This window comes from Molossus molossus, unplaced genomic scaffold (assembly GCF_014108415.1).
Source record: "Molossus molossus isolate mMolMol1 unplaced genomic scaffold, mMolMol1.p scaffold_m16_p_11, whole genome shotgun sequence".
NCBI classification, from domain to species: Eukaryota; Metazoa; Chordata; class Mammalia; order Chiroptera; family Molossidae; genus Molossus; species Molossus molossus.
Genome location: NW_023425346.1, coordinates 90,819,975 through 90,840,375, shown reverse-complemented (window position 1 = coordinate 90,840,375; position 20,401 = coordinate 90,819,975). Strand labels below are relative to the sequence as shown.

The window sequence follows — 20,401 nt, the reverse complement described above, 5'->3', positions numbered from 1 at the left end:
TTCCACCATCCACCCCAAATCTACTTCGTTTCATCTCTGTCCCATGAGAATCTTCTGTGCCTGCCCGGCTGATGCTCCGTTATTCAACCCCTTCTGCACTTTGTACCTTATTCATATCTAACAACTTGTATTTCACTTGAACCCATCATATTGCTTCATACCCTCATGATTTGCACGTTGTGCCTTCTGCCTGGAGTGCCATTCATTCTTCTTTTTAAATAATTATTACAATTTTTTTCTTTTATTGATTTTTTAGAGAAAGGAAGTGAGAGAGACAGAAACATTGATGAGAAAGAACATTGATTGGCTGCCTCCTGCATGCCCCGCACTGGGGATCGGGCCCACAACCTGGGCATGTGTCCTGACCAGGAATTGAACTGGTAAGCTCTTGGTGCATGGGTTGAGGCTCAACCACTGAGCCACACCGACCAGACTGCCATTCATTCTTTGCTCCCCAAAGACTCAGATGCTCTCTTCAGGAAAGCTTTTCTCTAACATTCTCACCAGGATGGGCTTACGCATGCCCCCGTGTTGTGCCAATTCTAGGTCTTATACATATAGCATAGTACTTCTATCATTCAATGCAGTACCCCTATGCTATATATTTTTTGTTTACATGTTTATCTCAGAATCTAGAGTCTTGAAGACTTTATTGTCTGATTGTCTGCCTTAAGAGTAGGAACTATGACTTAATTTTTTTTCATCTTTGACTCCCCAGTGCCTGGAATGGTGCCAGATACATATTAAATACTCACAAGTGTTCTTTGAAATGTCCAGTTCCACAGCTCCTGCTCGATGGGGCCAAGCTTATCTCTTCCATATCATCACATGCCATTCTTCCACTTGTCACCACAAACCAGTCACACTAGTCTTCAAATGCACCAAGCTCATTCCCACCTCAGGGCCTTTGCTCATGCTCCTTCCATTTGAAATGCTTTCCGCCGAGTTCTTTGACTCAGTAGGGTAGCTTGCAAACAGGGAATCCCAACAAGTCTGGTGGCTGCCTATATTTTATACCATTAGGGCAGGCTGCAGGAGAACCAAGTCTGGGGACTCATACACTCAAGGTCTTTGCCCATGACCTCCTCCCCTGAGTAGCTTGGGGGGTACTGCCGAGGCTAAGGTTTGCCTCTGTGACTCTTCTAGGGAGAGACCCATTAATAACTTGGGTCAGGTGACGGAGTCATGCGGTTCCGGCCTGTGATGCAGTAGTTTTAAATTTTTTATTATTTTTTTTTTATCCTCACCCGAGGACATTTTTTGTTCAGGTAGAGTGGGAGGGAGAGCGAGGAAGAGAGAGAGAGAGAAACATCGATGTGAAAGGGACACATCGAGTGGCTGCCACCCGCACGACCGACCAGGGCCAGGGACAAACTGCAACCAAGGTACATGCCCTTAGCGGGAACCGAACCCGGGTCTCTCGGGACCGCAGGTCGACGCTCTAACTGCTGAGCCAAACCGGCCAAGGCAGATGCAGTAGTTTTAGAGCTTAGTTCACAAAGAGCAAACCTTCTTCCAGGTTCCTGGTGGTGATGGGGTTCTTGAGTCTGCTTCTTATCCACTTACCATCTTAGTCTGTCTGTCCCTGGTATCTGAATCCTGCCTTCACAACTGGCCTGGAAGCTCCCCTTAGGATCGAGAGCCTGCCTTCATCTTTGCATCATAGCTCAAGCTTGATGCATGGTGCTTGGCTGGCATGCAGGAAACCATAGTGATGATGCTGCTGCTGATGACGATGATGATGATGATGACCACAATGACACAATCATGAAGGAGCTAAGATGATAGGAGCTGTTTGAATGTTAGAAACAAGAGACATCATGTTGGACAAAGGTGGAGAAGTTCCGTTTAGAAAAGTTAACCAAGCCCTGGCCAGTTTGGCTCAGTGGTAGAGCATGGACCTGCGGAATGAAGGGTCATAGGTTCAATTCCGGTCAAGGGCATGTGCCTGGGTTGCAGGTTTGATCCCTGGACCCAGTCAGGGTCATGTGGGAGGCAGCCGGTCAATGTGTCTCTCTCACATCAATGTTTCTCTCTCTCTCTCCCCCTCCCTCCCTTCCACTCTCTCTAAAACTCAATGGAAAAAAAATGTTGGTTTTTGTTTTTATCCTCACCTGAGGACATTTTTGCATTTACCTTCAGATAGAGTGGGAGGGAGAAAGGGAGGAAGAGAGAGAGAGAAACATCAATGTCAGAGAGACTGGCTGCCACCCACATGGCCCTGTTGAGGCCGGGGACAAACTGCAACTGAGGTACGTGCCCTTAGCAGGAACCAAACCTGGGTCTCTCTGGTCCACGGGCTGACGCTGTAACCGCTGAGCCAAACTGGCCAGGGCAAAAGAAATGAGGATTAACAAAAGAAAAAGTTAGCCACGTGCAGAAGTGGTGGCTAGGATAATTTGGCCTCCACTCAGCCCAGCCCCATTCACATCAGTCCATCCCTCGTCTGCTGCCCCACCCTGAGCTCACCACCCACTGTGGGCTTCCCTCGAGCCATTGTGTTTCACACTCCAGAACCTTACTTTGCTTGGAAATAAATCCCCTGGCATCCCCTGCCTTTTCAGACTTTCAGCCTCCTACCTTTGTCACATGCCATTCCAGGTCAAGATCATTGCTCCTCCTGCCTCATTTAAAAAGTTCTCTCCATGCATAGCCAGTGTGGCTCAGTGGTTGAGCATCAACCCATGCACCAAGAGGTTGCTGGTTCGATTCTCATTCAGGGCACATGCCCAGGTTGTGGGCCAGATCCCTAGTAGGGAATGCAGGAGGCGGCCAATCGATGTTCTCTCTCATCAATGTTTCTATCTCTCTCTCTAAAATCAATAAAAACCAAACCAAACCAAACAAAAAAACTTCTCTCCAAGGTCTCAGTTCAATTCCTGGTCAGGGCACATGCCCAGGTTGTGGGCTCCATCCCCACCCAGTAGGGGGTGTGCAGGAGGCAGCCAACTAATGTTCCTCTCTCACATAGATGTTTTTATCTCTCTCCCCTTTCCTTTCTCTCTAAAAAAAAAAAATCAATAAAAACATATTTAAAAAAACTTCTCTCCATGCCCTGGCCTGTTTGGTTCAGCAGATGGAGCGTTGGCCTACGGACCAGAGAGTCCCGGGTTCGGTTCCTGCTAGGGGCATGTACCAAAAAAAATAAAAAACAAAAAACTTCTCTCCACCCATCCTCATCAGCCCAGCCATGCACCAAGTCCAGGCTCGGAGAAGTTAGACACTGTTTTTAGTCTTGCTGCCTGATTCTTGCCACCAGGTAATTCCAACAAGCACGACTCCTTCAACATTTAGCTCAGCAGTTCTCAACTTTAGGATATCTAAGAACCACACAGGGAGCTTGGTAAAACAGAATCCTGGGCCCCTCTCCAAGTGATTCAGACTCAGTAGGTCTGGCTGGGGCCCTGGAATCTTCATTTTGCCTCAGTGATTCTGAACTGTGCCTGGGCCTCAGTTCCTGACGTCAACTCCAAGGCCTTCAGATGCAATTCCACAGCCTACGCACACGGTCACACCCTGGATCTCCCTGAAACTTTCTACGTCTGAGAGCTACACTCCAGTTCCTCTCCAGCCCCTCAAACCATTCGTTTTCTTCCAGCCCGTCAGCCCCTCCAGCCTACATGGCTTCCCTCTCAGTGAGAACTTGGGTTCATCTCTTGAACCACTCATCAGCCCGCAGCTTCTCCACTCCCGCCCCATCCCTCCAACCTTAGTCTACCAACCTCCAGACCTGCCAGACCAACCTCATTATCCACCGTTCCTGCCCCAACCTCATGCACAGGGCTGGAGAAGACGACTGTCACGTGAATCAGGGCCCCCACAAATGCGGCCTTACTGGGACACTACACCAACGCTTGGCAGCACTTTTACATGGCCGAGGTCTCCTCTCATTACCCATACTTGTTTTTGGAAACCTCAGGCCCAGCTCCGATTCCTTTGCTTTCAGCTAATATCTTTTTAGAGGAAATAATTTCTGTGCCCACCTACCCCCTCTACAAATTTTGTTACTTACATTCAAATTTTTAGAGGAATTGCTATTAACCCCTCTTGTTCATATCTTCAAGCAATGTTTCTCCTGACCACCACTTTCCCTCACCATTTGGACAAACAGGGAGTATCTCCCTGCCTTAAAAACTTCCCTTGACCTTGGGTCCCTTTATAGATTCTCTCATCATAACCTAGTTTCCTTCAAGTCTGCCTCCCTGGGTATGGAGGATTGCATTGTGGTTCTCAATTCTTAGTCTCTCTCTGTAAATACAACCATTAACATGTGACTATGCGCCATTTCCATGGAGGTGAAATATATTTTCCCACGCCACTGAGGTTGGGCTTGGTTTCTTGATTTGCTTTGGCCAGTGGAATGTTAGCAGACATGACACAAACAGGAGTTTTAAATGGGTGTTGTGGTTAACTTGGCCTCTGCATCTGTGTATTTCACCATGAGGACATCCCTCAGGTAGTTGCTGGTCTAAGAAGAATGAAAGAAAGATACATGGAGCTGACTTGGCCCCACTCATGATGTGGAAGGCAGCCCAACCCAGCAGAGCCCAGCCTGGATTAGCTGAAACCCAGCTGCCCACAGATGTATGAGAGAAAAATACATGCTGACTGCTGTATGCATATCAGCTGTGGAATTGCTTGTTACACAGCATGATTGCAACAGTAGCTGACAAAGACAGTGGGAAGCAGAAAGGTTAGTTATTAATGGTGTTGGAAAGATATGGTGTGCTTAGACTAGCTATTTGGAAAAGAGCAATCTAGCCCTGAGCCTCACAGAGTACATCAAAATAAAGTCCAGGTGAATTAAAGTTTAAGGACATAAAAGTAAACCTTACAATATTAGAAGGACATTAAATACATTTCCAGTCTCTGAGAGTAGATGACTTTCTCAGGCTAAAAGCAATAAAAGTGTTTGTCTAATTTTCTTTAATAGGCATATATTACTCTTAAACTCAGACAAAGGCATTTTACTAAAACAAAGAAAGTATCCTCCTTGCTGCCCCCACTTCTCACTTCCCATGCAGTTCAGGCCACTCAGCTGAGCTCTGCCCTCACCATTCCATCCTAATTTGGCTCTGACCCCTTGAACCTTAAACCCATGTGTCACTGTTCAGTCCTTGTCACTTAACTTGTGGGCAGAGCCTTGTTCCTTCTTCACCTTCCCTGTGGAAGTCTCTCCTGGTTTTCTTCTCACGCCCCTTGCAAGCTTCCCCAGCTGCTGCTGCCTCTCACATGTCCAGCTTCTCCACAGTTCATTACTTGGCCTTTTCCTCTTCTCAGTCAACATTCACTGCTTCCCCTGACTTCAGCTGTCACTTGATGCTTAACTCATTACTCCCAAAGAGAAATGTCCAACCTAACTTCCGTCTTGAGTTCCAAATCTAAATGCCCATGTTCTTCCTCGTTATCTCCAGTGGTGGGGTGGTTGTAGGAGAGTCTCTTTGTCTCTGCAAAGGGACTGATAATCTGCATGCAACTTTTTGAGGATGAACTATGATTACTCAAGTAAAGGATGCAGTGTCCAACTCATCACAGTTACTTGTTCAATGTTCATTGATGTTAATTGCATTTTGTATCATTCGTCTGGTCCTTGTGAGTGCTCAGACGGATATTTTATGAATGAATATCAAGGCTGTGATCCTTCCCCTCCTAGTGCCATCACCCAAATTCGGGTCCTCGAGTCCTAACGCCTAGTCCATTGCAGGCACCTCCAGCTCCCGTCCACCTTATCACATAGTTATCAAAGCCTTTGGAAGCCTAGGATCAAATCACGTCTGCTCCCAGCTCAAAGCCAGTGTCTGCACAATTAAATCCACACTGCTTGATTTAGCAATATTGACTCAACCCAGTTTTCTAGTGTTTCATGCTCCCACTACTGTCACTTGCCCTCCTTTTAGTCGACCTGCACTGGTCACTGACCTGGGTTTTGTCCCCCTACGCCTGCCCCACCACACCTGGGGACATCCTTCAAGGCACATTTCTCAAGGTACCTTGGGCCTCAGCACAACTGAAGTGCTCCAAATCACTCCTGGGAGTAGCTGTAACTCATTAAGGCCTGGATTCTCAGTCTGGGGACTTTTGCAGGCTCTCCCACAGGGAGGAAGGCGGGGGTGAGGGGGGGTGTTGAGTTCAGTCCCTAGGGATACTGATATGCCCTACCTTTCTGTGCAGCTCCTTTAAAACTAAAAATAAATTCAGCCTCCTCTTTCAACCTCTTTCTGATCATCACAACTCTTTGCAATGCTGGTCACTATTCCATTCCAGACCCTGGAAAAATGCCTGCCACAGAGTAGTCAAAAAGAAATAAATGGTTTCGACTGGCTGGTGTGGCTCAGTGGCTGAGCATCGACCCATGCACCAAGAGGTTGCCTGTTCGATTCCCAGTCAGGGCACATGCCCAGGTTGTGGGTCTGATCCCCAGTAGGGGGCATGCAGGAGGCAGTCAATCGATGTTCTTTCATTGATGTTTCTAACTCTCTCTCCCTCTCCCTTCCTCTTTCTCTAAAATTAATAAAAAACGACAACAACAAAAATTAGCCCAGTTGGTGTGGCTGAGTGGATTGAGTGTCATCTCATGGACTGAGAGGTCCCTGTTTGATTCTCCGTCAGGGCACATGCCCAGGTTGTGGGCTCGATCCCCAGTAGGGGGCGTGCAGGAGGCAGCCGATCAATGTCTCTCTCACATAAATGTTTCTCTCTCCCTTTCTCTCTCTCTAAAATATCAATGAAAACATTAAAAAGAAAGAAAGAAAATCAACCCTCACTCCTTTCCACTTTGAATGATGGGGAAATCCGGGGGTGGAGGGATTATATCTCCTTTCCAGGAGTGTGGATTCCCTGTAGGCAGAAATAGTGCCCTGTGCTTCTTGGTCTCCCCACCCCAGTGCCCAGCACCCTGCTTGACCAGTGTAAGGTAATACGTGTGTGCTGGGTTGCAGGGGAAGAAAGGACGGAATGCGAGTGTGTGAAGGTCTGCTGTGCCCTGGGCTGCACCAAGCCCTGTCATCATCCTAACCACCCTGTTAGGAAGGTAATGGTGTCTTCATGTTAGAGAAGAACACCAAGGCTTGGAGAGGCTCAATGATGTCCCCTATTACAGAGTTAATAAGCGATAGAGCCAGAATTCAGTCCTGTTTTTTTTTTTTTTTTATCTGACCCCACAGCCCAGGCTCTTTTTGCTGACACTGTGTCACTGGCCAGTGCAGGGAGTTTGCTAGGAAACAGACGACCCGCCCAAACTGATAACTGGAAGACAGCTTCATGGAAGGACTGCTCTACAAGGCTATGGGCAGGGAACTCGAGGGACAGTGCAGTTCCCTAGGGCTAGTGACAGTGGGGTCCTGTCACCACCTCTAGGCCTGACAGGTGAAGGGAGGGAGCAATTATAGAATTTGAGGGACAAAGCTGCATGGACAGGGCCACCTGACTAGAGCTGTCACCTTCGGTTGAGGGATGAGCCAGTCCTTGGTGACCCTTCAGAGAGGAGGAAGACCGAATACCCTGAGCCCACTGGCTCCGTGCCTCCTCTCCTCTCCTGTGGACTCTCCACTGGCCAAACCCCCTGAAGCTGGGGGATGAGGAGCCAGTGCACTGATGTCCGCACTGGCCAGCTCCGAGCACAGTGAAGGGTGGAGATGCACATGGGGGGATGGAAAACAGCCAGCCCAACAAGGCTAAAGCAGCTATGGGGGTTTGGGGTGGCTGTGGCAGGGGCGTGCTGGCCATCACCTGACAACTTGAGACAGCTCTGAAATGACGGGCCTCTGCTCTCACGTGCTGCCCCCATTCACCCTCCACTCAGAGCTGGGAGGCTTTCTTTTTTTAATCCTCACCCGAGGATATTTTTCCGTTTATCTTCAGATAGTGTGTGTGTGGGGGGAAACATCGATGTGAGAGAGACACATCGATTGGTTGCCTCCCTCATGACCCTGACCAGGGCCGAGGCGCGAACCACAACCAAGGTATGTGTCCTTGACCAGAATCGAACCTGAGACTCTTTGGTCCGCAGGCCAACACGCTGATGGCTGAGCCAATCCAGCCAGCGTTGGGGGACTTTCTTATAATATAACCAAACCACATCCTTCCTCTCTCAAACCATTCAATGGATTCCCTATAAGATAAAATCCCAAATCCTGAATGACCCCAAGAAGTCCTGCAGGTCTGGTCCCTGCCCACCTCTCCAGTCTCTGCTTAGGCCACGCCCCAGTGCCACCAATCCTCAGCCACATTGGTCTCCTCGAAGTTTCCAGAACACCCCAAGCTCTTTCAGCATCCGGGAGGCCGCCACCACTTTCACAGAGCTTGCTCCTGCAGTGGGAAGTGGCCACTGTGCACACGCACACCCCAAACACACACTCAAACCATATACAGGGCAGCTTACAGTTGCGAATACATGAAATGCAGAGTGTATTCTTGTATTATTATTTATTAATTATTGTATTATTTTCCATATGAACAACTGTAAACCTACTTTTGCCCCACTCTGTACTTACATACACACCACACACATACACACACCACATACACACGTATATACATACTCCATACACACACACCACACACACATACATACCATATATACACATATACACACACCATATACACACATCACACACACCATATACATGCATACCATATACATATGGTACATACCACACACCCCATACACACGTCATATACATACACATACACACTCATACTCATATACAGGCCACACACCCATACACATACCATATACATGCACACCAATACACACACCCATACACAGATGCCACACACACACACACACACACTGTCTGCCTGACTCAGGCTACCCTTGGATGCCACCTAAGAGCAGCTGTCTTGGCCTCTCCTTCTAAATGAGGTCCCATGTACTGCTCTCCTAGGGCACTGAGTCCATTGTCCTTCAGTGCAGGAATTACCATTTGGTATTACCATTTGTAATGATGTATTTACTTGTGAGGTTCGAGGTTAGTATCTGCTTCCCCTCCTGACCGCAAGCTCCAAGAGGCAGGGGCTGTATTCACTTTATTCACTCCTATCTCCCCACTGCTTAGCACAGTACCCAGCACAGTCGGCCCCTCAGAAATACTTGCTGAATTAGTATTAAAGTGCTGGGTTTGAGTCCTGGCTCTGCCTCTCCTGTGAGCCTATGAATATGCCTCTTTACTGCTCTGAGCACAGTTTTATTTTCTTTTTTAATCCTCACCTGAGGATTTTTTTTTTAATTGATCTGAGAGAGAGAGGAAGGAGGAGAGAGAGGGAGAAACATCAATTCATTGTCTCCTGTATGCACCCCAACTGGGGATCAAACTAGATATGTGCCTTGCTGGGGAATCAAACCCACAACATTTTTTTTCCTCTTGCATTTATCTTCAGATAGAGCAGGAGGGAGAGAGGGAAGAAGAGAAAGAGAGAAACATCCATATGAGAGAGACGCATTGAGTGGTTGCCACCCACACGACACCAACTGGGGCTGGGGACAAACTGCAATCGAGGTACATGCCATTAGCGGGAACCGAACCCGGGACTCTGGTCTGCGGGCTGATGCTCCAGCTGAGCCAAACCGGCCAGGGCAAACCCACAACCTTTTGGCATATAGGATAACACTCCAGCCAACTGAGCCACCCAGCCAGGGCTGAGCTCCATTTCTTCTTAAATTAACTTTTTAGTATGGAGAATTAAAAACATCTAAACAAAGAAAAGAAAACACACCCTGGCTGGTTTGGCTTAGCGGTTAGAGCGTCGACCTGTGGTCCAGAGAGACTTGGGTTCGGTTCCCGTAAGGGCACGTACCTCGGTTGCAGTTTGTGCCTGGCCCTGGGAAGGTCGTGCGGGTGGTAGCCACTCGATGTGTCCCTTTCATGTTGATGTTTCTCTCCCCCCCCCCCCCCCGCTCTATCTGAACAAAAAATGAAAAAATGTCCTCAGGTGAGGATAAAAAAGAAAGAAAGAAAACAGTATAAGGAGCTCTCATGCACCCATTTCCTAGCTTCAACACTGATCAACTTGTGGGCTTGATTTCTTTTATCTGTAGATAAGAAAGATTAGAGTGATTTTCAAATGTTTTGACTATGGCCCTGGCCAGTTTGGCTCAGCGGTTAGAGCGTCAGCCTGCGGTCCACAGAGACCGAGGTTCGGTTCCCACTAAGGGCATGTACCTTGGCTGCGGTTTGTCCCCGGCCCTGGTTGGGTCGTGTGGGTGGCGGCCACTTGATGTGTCCCTTTCACATCGATGTTTCTCTCTCTTCCTCTCTCTCCTTCCTGCTCTATCTGAATAAAAAATGGAAAAATGTCCTTGGGTGAGGATAAAAAACAAACAAATGTTTTGACCATGATTCACAATAACAAAGGCATTTTACATCCAGACCTATGTGCAATACATATATAAATAAAACTAAAACAATGTTACCCCAAACAATAATACAGTCTTTTCTTGGTATCCATGGGGACTGGTTCCAGGACCCCCCTGGAATATTCAGATCTGCAGATGCTCAAGACCTTTATATAAAATGGCATGGTCTTTGCATATAACTTACACAATCCTCCTGTATACTTTAATCATCTCTAGGTTACTTATAATACCTAATACAATGTAAATAGTTGGTATACTGTACTGTTTAGAGAATAACAACAAAGAAAAAATCTGTACACAGTACACATCAGCAACAATGTAACATTTTCTCTCTCTGAATACATTCGTCTGCAGTTGATTGGATCCCCTAATGTGGAAACTGAGGACATGGAAGGGCTGGTTGTAGTGTTTATATTCTGATTTTTTCTAGTATATTTTTATAAATGTTCCTACTACCCACTTAATTGATTTTACGAATGGGTCATGACCCACAGTATGAAAAACACTGCACTGAACAATCTTCCACCTGTCTAGAACATTGCTAGGGTTCCTCTTTCCTTGTCGTGATGATAGCCAGATCTTGCCCCCTAGTGGTCACGTTTGGAAACTGACTGTGCCTTCATAGAAATAATTTTTAACTTGGGAATACATTCATTTTGATAGAAGTACTGAGTGCACGCCCGAGGGCAGGCATCTGGGGAGGTGGGTCCGAGATGAATTGTGGTATAGGCTCTGACCCCTGTAGTCAGAGGGGTCTATGCTATTAATGACCACAGCATAACTGGTATAGGTCTGCACTGTAGACATATGTGGCTATTGAATAGAACTTGAAGTAAAGTTGGAACAACTGAGAAACTGAAATTTTAAATTATTGAATTTTAATTTAAATATAAAAATTGAAACTTATTTCAGTTACCGGAAAACATTCAAATATATCTGATTCGCGTACAGAACCTGGACATGTGAATCTTTTCTTTTTTAATCCTCACTTGAGGATATTTTTTCCATTTATCTTCAGATAGAATAAGAGGGGAGGAGAGAGAGAGAGAGGAAAACATCGATGTGAGAGAGACACATCGACTGGCTGCCTCTTGAAGGACCCCGACCAGTGCCAGGGACTGAACTACAACTGAGGCACGTGCCCTTGACCCGAATCAAACCCCCGACTCTTCGGTAGGCAGGCCAACACCCCAACTGCTGATCCAAACTGGTCAGGGCTGAATCTACTTTTTCAATTGTACGTTTTCTAAAATCTAAATAAACATCAAATATTTCTGATGAAAACCCAACATCCAAATAGAGATGTGCTGTAAATGTAAAACTACATACCACATTAAAAAAAAAAACAAAAAACCCAGCCCAGCCGGTGTGGCTCAGTGGTTGAGCATCGACTCATGCACCAAGAGTTTGCCAGTATGATTCCTGGTCAGGACACATGCCCAGGTTGTGGGTCAAATCACCAGGATGGGGGCATGAAGGAGGCAGACAATCGATGGTCCCTTTCATTGATGTTTCTATCTCTCTCTCCCTCTCCCTTCCTCTCTCTCTCCAATCAATAAAGAAAAAAATTTTTTTAAACCAAAACCCAGCATGCCTGGCAGGTGTGGCTCAGTGGATTGAGTGTCGTCCCATGCACTGAGAGGTCCTGGTTCGATTCCTGGTCAGGGTACATTTGAAGTTTCAGACTCAATCCCTAGTAGGAAGCATGCAGGAGGCAGCCAATCAGATATGTCTCTCTCACATATAGGTTTCTCTCTCTCTCTCCCTTCCTCTCACTCTAAAAAAAAATCAATAAAAACAAATTTAAGATAAATAAAGACCTAGCATGAAAAAATTTCATTAATATTTTTATACTGATTAAATGTTGAAATAATATTTTACATGTTTTGGATTAAATAAATGTATTATTAAAATTATTCCACCTGTTTCTTTTTACTTTTTTTTTTTATCCTCACCAGAGGACATTTTTGCATTTATCTTCAGATAGAATGGGAGGGAGAGAGAGAGGAAGAGAGAGAAACATCAACGTGAGAGAGACACATTGAGTGGTCACCACCCACACGACCCCAACCAGGGCCGGGGACAAACTGCAACCAGGTACATGCCCTTAGCGGGACCCGAACCCGGGACTCTCTGGTCTGCGGGCTGATGCTCTAACCGCTGAGCCAAACTGGCCAGGGATCTTTTTACTTTTTAATGTGGCTACTGGAAAATTGAAATTACTTATGCGGCTCACAGACATTTCTTGATGACTTTATCATGTATGACAAACCTTTTTTTTTTTTCTTGTATTCTTTCAAGCTTCTGATTAGAGAAAAAGAGGGGTGAAAAAAGGGAAAATGTGTCACATTGTTACCAGAAAGGGGACCTCACCCTAAGCAGGTCTGCCTAGGGCCAGCCAGTAGTGTGTGGGTTCTTGACTTCATGCAGGAAAAATTTCACAAATGGCAATAACTGGATTTCTGCTATCTATTTCCCTGAGTAGAGTGATTTAAACTATTTACCCTGTGATTGGGGAGAAGCGTAAACCATTTACTCTTGTGTCGTTCATTACAGAAGGATAGGATTTCGCAATTTACTGGAAGGCTGTAAACCACTTAGCTGTTTACCTATTTGTCTCCGTTTCCCTATTCCTGCCTGGCTGCCTTACTGGCCTATCTCAACATCATATTTCTACTGGACAGCACTCACCAGGCTGGAGATCCTTCTGAACAAGCAGGGGATGGGCGGGAAGGAGGGCTATCAGATGCTAGAATCCTCATTCAGACTAGGGTGGGGATGGCGATATGGATTAGAAGTTAAGCCACTCCTGTCCTGGCCGGTTTGGCTCAGTGGTTAGAGTGTCAGCCTGCCGTCCAGAGAGACTCGGGTTCAGTTCCCGCTAAGGGCATGTACCTCAGTTGCGGTTTGTCCCCAGCCCCTGTTGGGGTCATATGGGAGGCAGCCACTTGATGTGTCCCTTTCACATCAATGTTTCTCTCACTCGCTCTCCCCTTCTATCTGAACAAAAAATGCGGGGGAGGATTAAAAAAAAAAAAGAAGTTAAGCCACTCCAAGTAGGGTCCACGCGGCGAGTTACCTGGAGCTCATAAACGATGCAGGCTCTCAGCTGCACCCCACTCTACTAAAGCAGAATCGGTGTTTTAACAAGATCCCCATGTGATCGCACACTGAAATTTGAGAAGCAGTCACCTATTAGATAGCCAAGTGCAGATACAGGTGGCAGTTTTCTGATTGCTTTTCTTTGCTCAGGAAAACAAGGTCAGGGCTGAGAGCGAAGCTGCAGAGAAGGTGTTGGAATTTTGAAGAGATTGGGGAAAGGGCGGAGTAATTACCCGGAACAGGAATGTTGATATGAATGGACCAGAAAAACATAAGTCTTCATGAGTTGAAAGTGAAATAAGTCAGTACCTCCCATGTCTTCTTCCTTTCAACTGTGTCAGTGCAGAGCTGGGGTTTTGCCTGCTGAGTACGACAGGCAGAAAGGAGCAAAGGAGTGAGTAGTGATTGTGATAATGGATCTAAGCTGGTTAAGAAGGGAAGTGAGGCTGGGCGGGACAAGGAAGAGGAGGTAAGACGCATAGATTGCCGATTTTGATGTGGATCAGCATGGAACTGTTGAAATCAGAATCATAGAGCTGGAGAAAGAGATGGTGGTCAGAGTGAAAGGTGCTTGAAACTGAGATGATGGGAGGGTGCAGTTATTGGTAAGGAGAGGTGCTAGGGTAGCTACCAACTTGGGCTGGGACTGAGATAAGTGGAGTTGCCTTTGGAGACAAATGCAGGTGAAATATGAGGAGAGCTTCTCGTCCAGGAGGGGCTGCCAATGCTGGGAATCCCCCAAGAGGTCAGGATGACCTAGGAGGCCAGGGTCCATGGTGGCAATGGGCAGGGTGTCAGGGTGCACAGCTGGAACCTGGGCCTCCTGAGCTACAGCAAATTCATCCATCCAGGTCCTGTTTAGTCTTCCAAATGCAATCATATCACAGGCCCAACTGAGGGTGTGTTAAACATTGAATCACCAGGCGCTATCCCACCAACAATAATCATAACTGAGTTTTTGCTATGTCCTAAGCACCTGAAAACTGCTGTTTTTAGTCCTTTCCACCCTATATCGTTCCCTTTGACAGACAGGCTACCAAGGCTCAGAGAAGGCCAGTAATAATCCCAAATGGCATGCAGCCACTAAAGTGACTTCAACAGAACCCAGGTCCCTAGAGCACCACAGCTGCTGATGATCAGGTTCACCTGGGGCATGCTGCCGCCTCGCCTCCCCCTGAAAATCCCGATACAGAAGTCTAAAAAAGAAATCCCTAAGCAAATACTTTCAAAAGCCCTTTGGGTGATTCTGATGGTCAGGGGAGATTGGGACCATCACCCTAAGCCCGGGTTGCCGCGGCGCCGTGGCTGTCAGGCTGGTTCCTGGCCCAGCCTTCCCCAAATGGCAACACTTTCTCTCAGGTAGGAGGAGCTCTCCCCCACCCGCTTCCTGTTCTATCTAGCCCAGTAGAGTCACTAACACCCCCTTGTGCCATTTTTCAAGCCTTTCACATAGATGATTTCACCTGAGGCTTCAAAATCGAGTCATAGGAGGTAGGAAAGAATTGTGTGATTGAGACTTATTTATAGTCACGCACCGCTTAACGACAGGGCTATGTTCTGAGAAATGTGTTGGGCAATTTTGTCATTGTGAGCACGTCACAGAGTGCACTTACACAAACACAGATGGTGCAGCGTACTGCACACCTACCCCATATGGTACAGGCTATTGCTCCTAGACTACCAACCTGTACAGCATGTCAATGCACAAAACCACAAGAGATTAAATCAAGCACAAGAGAAAATGAGGCAATCGAGATACTTGGTAAGCAGATGGATGAGGCTGCTGCCGGCCTAACACCACATACTGTTCTACACAGATAAAAAGTTTAGAATAGTCACTACACAGACCAGCAACACAGTCATTTATCAGCATTGCCCAGTAAGATGTGCTGCACAGAAGAGTATGTGTTACGTGTCCGTACAACTGCAGCGCAGGTCTGTTACACCAGCACTCCCACAGACACGGGAGGAATGCGTGGCATTGCAGTGTTGGAAAGCGACACCACCATTAGGTAACAGGAATTTTCCAGCCCCGTTATAGTCTCATGGACCACTGTATATTTGGGCTGTTCTTGCCGAAACATCGTTATGAAGCACATGACTAGATGGGACCCAAGCTTCAGGGCCATTCAGTGGCAAAGCTATGACAAATCCTCCTTCCTGGGACATCCAAAGCCACCATTCTTTCTATTCCCTATTTGTTTATGAAAGCACTAACTAATGCTTATAGATAATAAGCCTAATTTTTAGAGGGAAAAGTTCTAACTGCCCCTCCACACACATACACAATCTGTCATTCGTGCCTGAGAGCCTTGTGCTGACCCCAATTTAGAGTTATTTGAGTTCCCTCCATTCAGCAGATGATGGGGCAGGGCTGTGCTGAGCCTAGAGATGAATGAGACTTTGTCCTTGCCCTCCAGTGGGAGAAGGAGCCATATTTACCCCAGGCTGGGTTAAATGCCTCAATTCAGTAAATACAAAGTGCTCTGAAAAAAGGCAACTTCTTTGAGAAAGTTAGTGGTAAGTGAAAAGACCTGTCTTGGGTGGAGTAACCGTAACCCTCAGTAATCAGGCACTCTGCAGTGGGAATTTGTAGAACGATCCTGGAGCTCTGGGGCTGGCAGCCGAGAAAGTTCTCTGGATCCACCAATGCAGTTAGGTTTTCCCCCCACTCCCCCTAGTCCACCTGGACACTGGGGAACCATTCCAGGGCCAACCCGTGCCATCTCCCTTCACCTCCTCTCATCAATCACTAAACGTTGGCTACTTTATCCTAAAATAAACATCAGCCTGATCCTTTTCATTCCCCAACCCCTTTCCTGCTGCCACTGACTTGACTTGACTCTCCTCCCAGGGCAGTGTTGCCAGAAAAACACAAGACACCCAGTTAAATCTGAACTTCAGATCAGCAATGGATACTTTTAAAGCATTCCCCAATAATGTATGGGATGATGGAACATACTTATACAAAAAGATTATTAGTTTGATGTTCAAATTTAACTGGTTAAGGATGAAAAAAAAAAAAAAAGGAAAATGGAAAGTGACCTCACAGGGTGATCTAATCATAAATTCCTAAGTGGGCAGGTCATAGTGGGTAGTCATGACGCAGGTCTGTAACTTCTTTAGTGAAGGGTTTTAAGCCAGCCTGTCCATTGTTCCTGTGCACAGGTTAACACACTCTTGAAATACCAGAAGTAATGCTCCTCTAAGGGTGTATTAACCCTCAAGAGAGCACATAATCTTAACTATAGTGTAATCCAATCCCCAGTCCCTAGCTTGCTTTCTCCAATCTTCCCCTCCTTAATCTCAAACTCATAAAAGAAGCTGCAAATTTATTCTCCAGAGCGTGAGATCTTGTTCCCTGGCATATTTGTCAGTTTGGCCCAAATAAACTCTTGTAAAAATTCTCTACTGCCCTGGCTGGTTTGGCTCAGCGGTTAGAGCGTCGGCCTGCGGTCCAAAGAGACCCGGGGTTCGGTTCCCACTAAGGGCACGTACCTCGGTTGCAATTTGTCCCCGGCCCTGGTTGGGTCGTGCGGGTGGCAACTACTCGATGTGTCCCTTTCACGTCGATGTTTTTCTCTCTCTCTCCCTCCCATTCTATTTGAACAAAAAATAGCCCTGGCCGGCTTGGCTCAGCGGTTAGAGCGTCGGCCTGCGGTCCTGAGAGACCCGGGTTCGGTTCCCGCTAAGGGCACGTACCTCGGTTGCAGTTTGTCCCCGGCCCTGGTCGGTTGTGCGGGTGGCAGCCACTCGATGTGTCCCTTCACGTCGATGTTTCTCTCTATATGTTTCTCTCTATCTCTCTCTCTGTTCCTCTCTCTCCCTCCCACTCTACCTGAACAAAAAAATGGAAAAATGTCCTCCGGTGAGGATAAAAAAAAAAAAAAAATGGAAAATGTCCTCGGATGAGGATAAAAAGAGAAAATTCTCTACCGATCTTGTAAAGATGGTAACTGAACTGCACCTCAGCGGCATCGGCACACCTCTCCACCCTTCCAACCTCCCTCGAGATGGCTATTGCTAGCTAGTCTCATGCCTCCCCATTGCTCTTGGGGGTAAAAATCTTAATTCCTGGCCCCTTGCCTCTTACCCAGTCCTGTTTCTTACCACTCCCACCCCACTCCACCTGCTCAGTCCTAGATTGCTGGGACAACAGGCCTGAAGCCCTTCACTTCAGATGCTGTTCCCTTGTGGATGAGAAAGGGGCCACATACTACACCTGACGAGCTCAGGGGAGGCCTGCATGGTGGCTTTACCAACTCAGGAGACAGAAAGTAACCACATAGGATGGTCTAAAATTAAAACTTTCTAAAAATACTTTTTATTGATTTCAGAGAAAGAGGAAGGGAGGGAGGGAGAGAGAGAGAAACATGATGTGAGATGTAAACATAGATTGGCTGCCTTCCGCACACACCCCGGCCAGGAATAGAGCCGCAGCCTGGGCATATGTTCCGTGACCTGTAGGTGCACAGGACAACACTCAACCAACTGAGCCACACCACCGGGGCTGACATTAAAACTTTCTAACTAAAAGCAATTCATGATGCATAGTCATGTCCTAGGCCAGTATTTTTCCCTAACATAGCTCAATCTTTACCTTAACTGTCGTCTTTTTTTTGCATCTATGTCTAGGATAACATACCTGATAACAGGAACTTTGGAATATCAAAATAATTTCCTTCCCTACCTCCCAAAGCATACCACCAGAGCAGAAACCACAAATTCTCTCATTGCTATTATTATTATTATTATTATTTTTTATCTTCACCAGAGGACATTTTTCCATTTTTTGTTCAGATAGAGTAGAAGGGAGAGAGAGAGAGAAACATCGATGTGGTGGCTGCCACCCGCACGACCCAACCAGGGCTGGGGACAAACTGCAACTGAGATACGTGCTCTTAGCAGGAACCAAACCCAGGTCTCTCCGCAAGCCGATGCTCCAACTGTTGAGCCAAACCGGTCAGGGCTCATTGTTATTATTATCATGTCAATTGTTAACTGTTAACTATTCCATACCTACTTATGTAAAAGAAGTATGTCTATTTGTTTTACTTTTCATCCAATCCCAGAGATTCCTCCCACCCTCATTTGCTTTCTCCCACCTCTCTACTCTATCACCAATGAATTTCATGTAGCCCCTTAAGCCTCCTCCTTTGATTGATATGCATAAACTAAGGTGCAAACCTGCCATTCTCTGGACCGTTTTTTTCTCAATCTGTTGAGATGTGGCTTTCTGGCAATTGTCAGTTTGGCTCAGATCAACTCATAAAAATTCTCTTCAGGTTTGGACGTTTCTTATATTGACACCCTCTACAACGTTCTTCCCTGACCCTTCAGTGGTTAGGTTGATTCCTAAACACCTACTGACACTCGAATCAGGTATTATTGCCCCTAAAGAGCCTTTCCTGAAACATCTCCACCCTCACCCCATGTTGGGTTAGGAGCTCCTCCTCTGGGATCCCACAGAAGCAAATGAACACTCCCTTATCCCAGCACCTGTCAAACCCACACCATTGTAATTATCTGCTCTGTTACCATTGCCCTCAGACTGTTTCTTTTGTTAATCCTCACTCAAGGATATTTTTTTTGAAATTTTTTTCTTTATGCATATTAGAGAGAGGGAGGGAGAGGGAGACAGAGATAGAAACATCGATGAGAGAGAACACTGATTGGCCTCCTCCTACATGACCCCCACTGGGGATCAGGCCCACTACCTGGGCATGTGCCCTGACCGGGAATCGAACCGGTACATGAGTCAATGCTCAATCACTAAGCCACACAGACTGGGCGACTGTGAGTTCCTTGAGGACAAGGGCTGTGTCCTTTTGGTTTGTCATCTCCTGAACTGGAGATTCCTGTCTGCCTGATAAAAAGTAGTGGCTTAGTTAATAATCTGCTAAGGTCCTACGGAAAGGCCCTTGTTTCTTTTTTCCAGGTGTGAATGAAAAAGGGGCCACACACTGCACCTGACAAGCCTGTTTGGTTACTTTGTAAAGTAACCACATAGAATGGTCTGAACATAAAAATTCCTAACTAAAGTCATGGAGGGATCTCTGGCTCTGGGGGTCAGCCCCCAAATCTGATCTCTCACTGGCCTTGCTCTGGGAAACCTCTGAATCTGAGTCACTGGTATAAAATGAGTAGATAAATGCTTAGTTGAATAAGTGGATAAACAAAAACAAAAACAAAAACCTGAATCACGTTGGATTGTCATGTATGGCCTGTAGCTTCTTTGACAAATATAAATTTTTACTTTAACTGAGCTTGTCTATTGTCTTTTTTCATCTATGATAACAGACCTTTGGAATGTCAGAGTAATCTCCTTTTCCAGACCCCTCAGGGCACAGTCTCCCACCAGAGCACCGACCCCTCATGTTATCTTGTTCCCTGCATACCATCTCTATGTGCTGTAAATGTTAATCATGAATTATCCTATACCCACTACCAAAAAGTATGTCTCTCCGTTTTTATCCAGTCCCAGAGTTCCCCCACTTTGCTTTGTCCCGCCCCTTAATGTACCATCAATAGACTTCATATAGCCTTACCTTTGAATCTAATGTATAAAATAAGCTATAAAACTGCCGTTCTCTGGAGCATTTTCTCAATCTGTTGAGATTTTGCTTCCTGGTAATTGTCGTCAGTTTGGCTCAAATCAACTCAAAAATTCTCTACAAGTTTAAACACTTCTTCCCTCGACACAGGGGTTAGAAAGGGGTCAAGAGAAGGAGGCCATTTATTGAATGCCTATTGTAAACTGCCACCCTGGGTCTGGTGCTTCAGATGTTCTTTTAGGGTTATAATCTTGGGGTTTTTTTGTTTGTTTTTTTTGGTATGTGCCCCTAGCGGGAACCGAAACTGGAACTCTCTAGTCCGCAGGCTGACGCTCCAACTGCTGAGCCAAACTGGCCGGGGCTAGCATTATAATCTCGATTCCATGATCAG

The 20,401-nt window shown here is 46.4% G+C and overlaps 1 protein-coding gene across 1 annotated transcript in view; it reads right to left on the bottom strand.

The window, feature by feature from the left end:
• Window positions 1-1,433: 1,433 nt before the first annotated feature.
• Window positions 1,434-20,401, bottom strand: part of PNKD (PNKD metallo-beta-lactamase domain containing) — a 47,948-nt gene continuing 28,980 nt past the window's right edge. Inside the window, exon 3 of the mRNA XM_036253433.1 lies at window positions 1,434-1,791. Coding sequence (XP_036109326.1) covers window positions 1,668-1,791 — 124 coding nt within the window. The 3' untranslated portion in view covers window positions 1,434-1,667. The remainder of the gene's footprint in view (window positions 1,792-20,401) is intronic.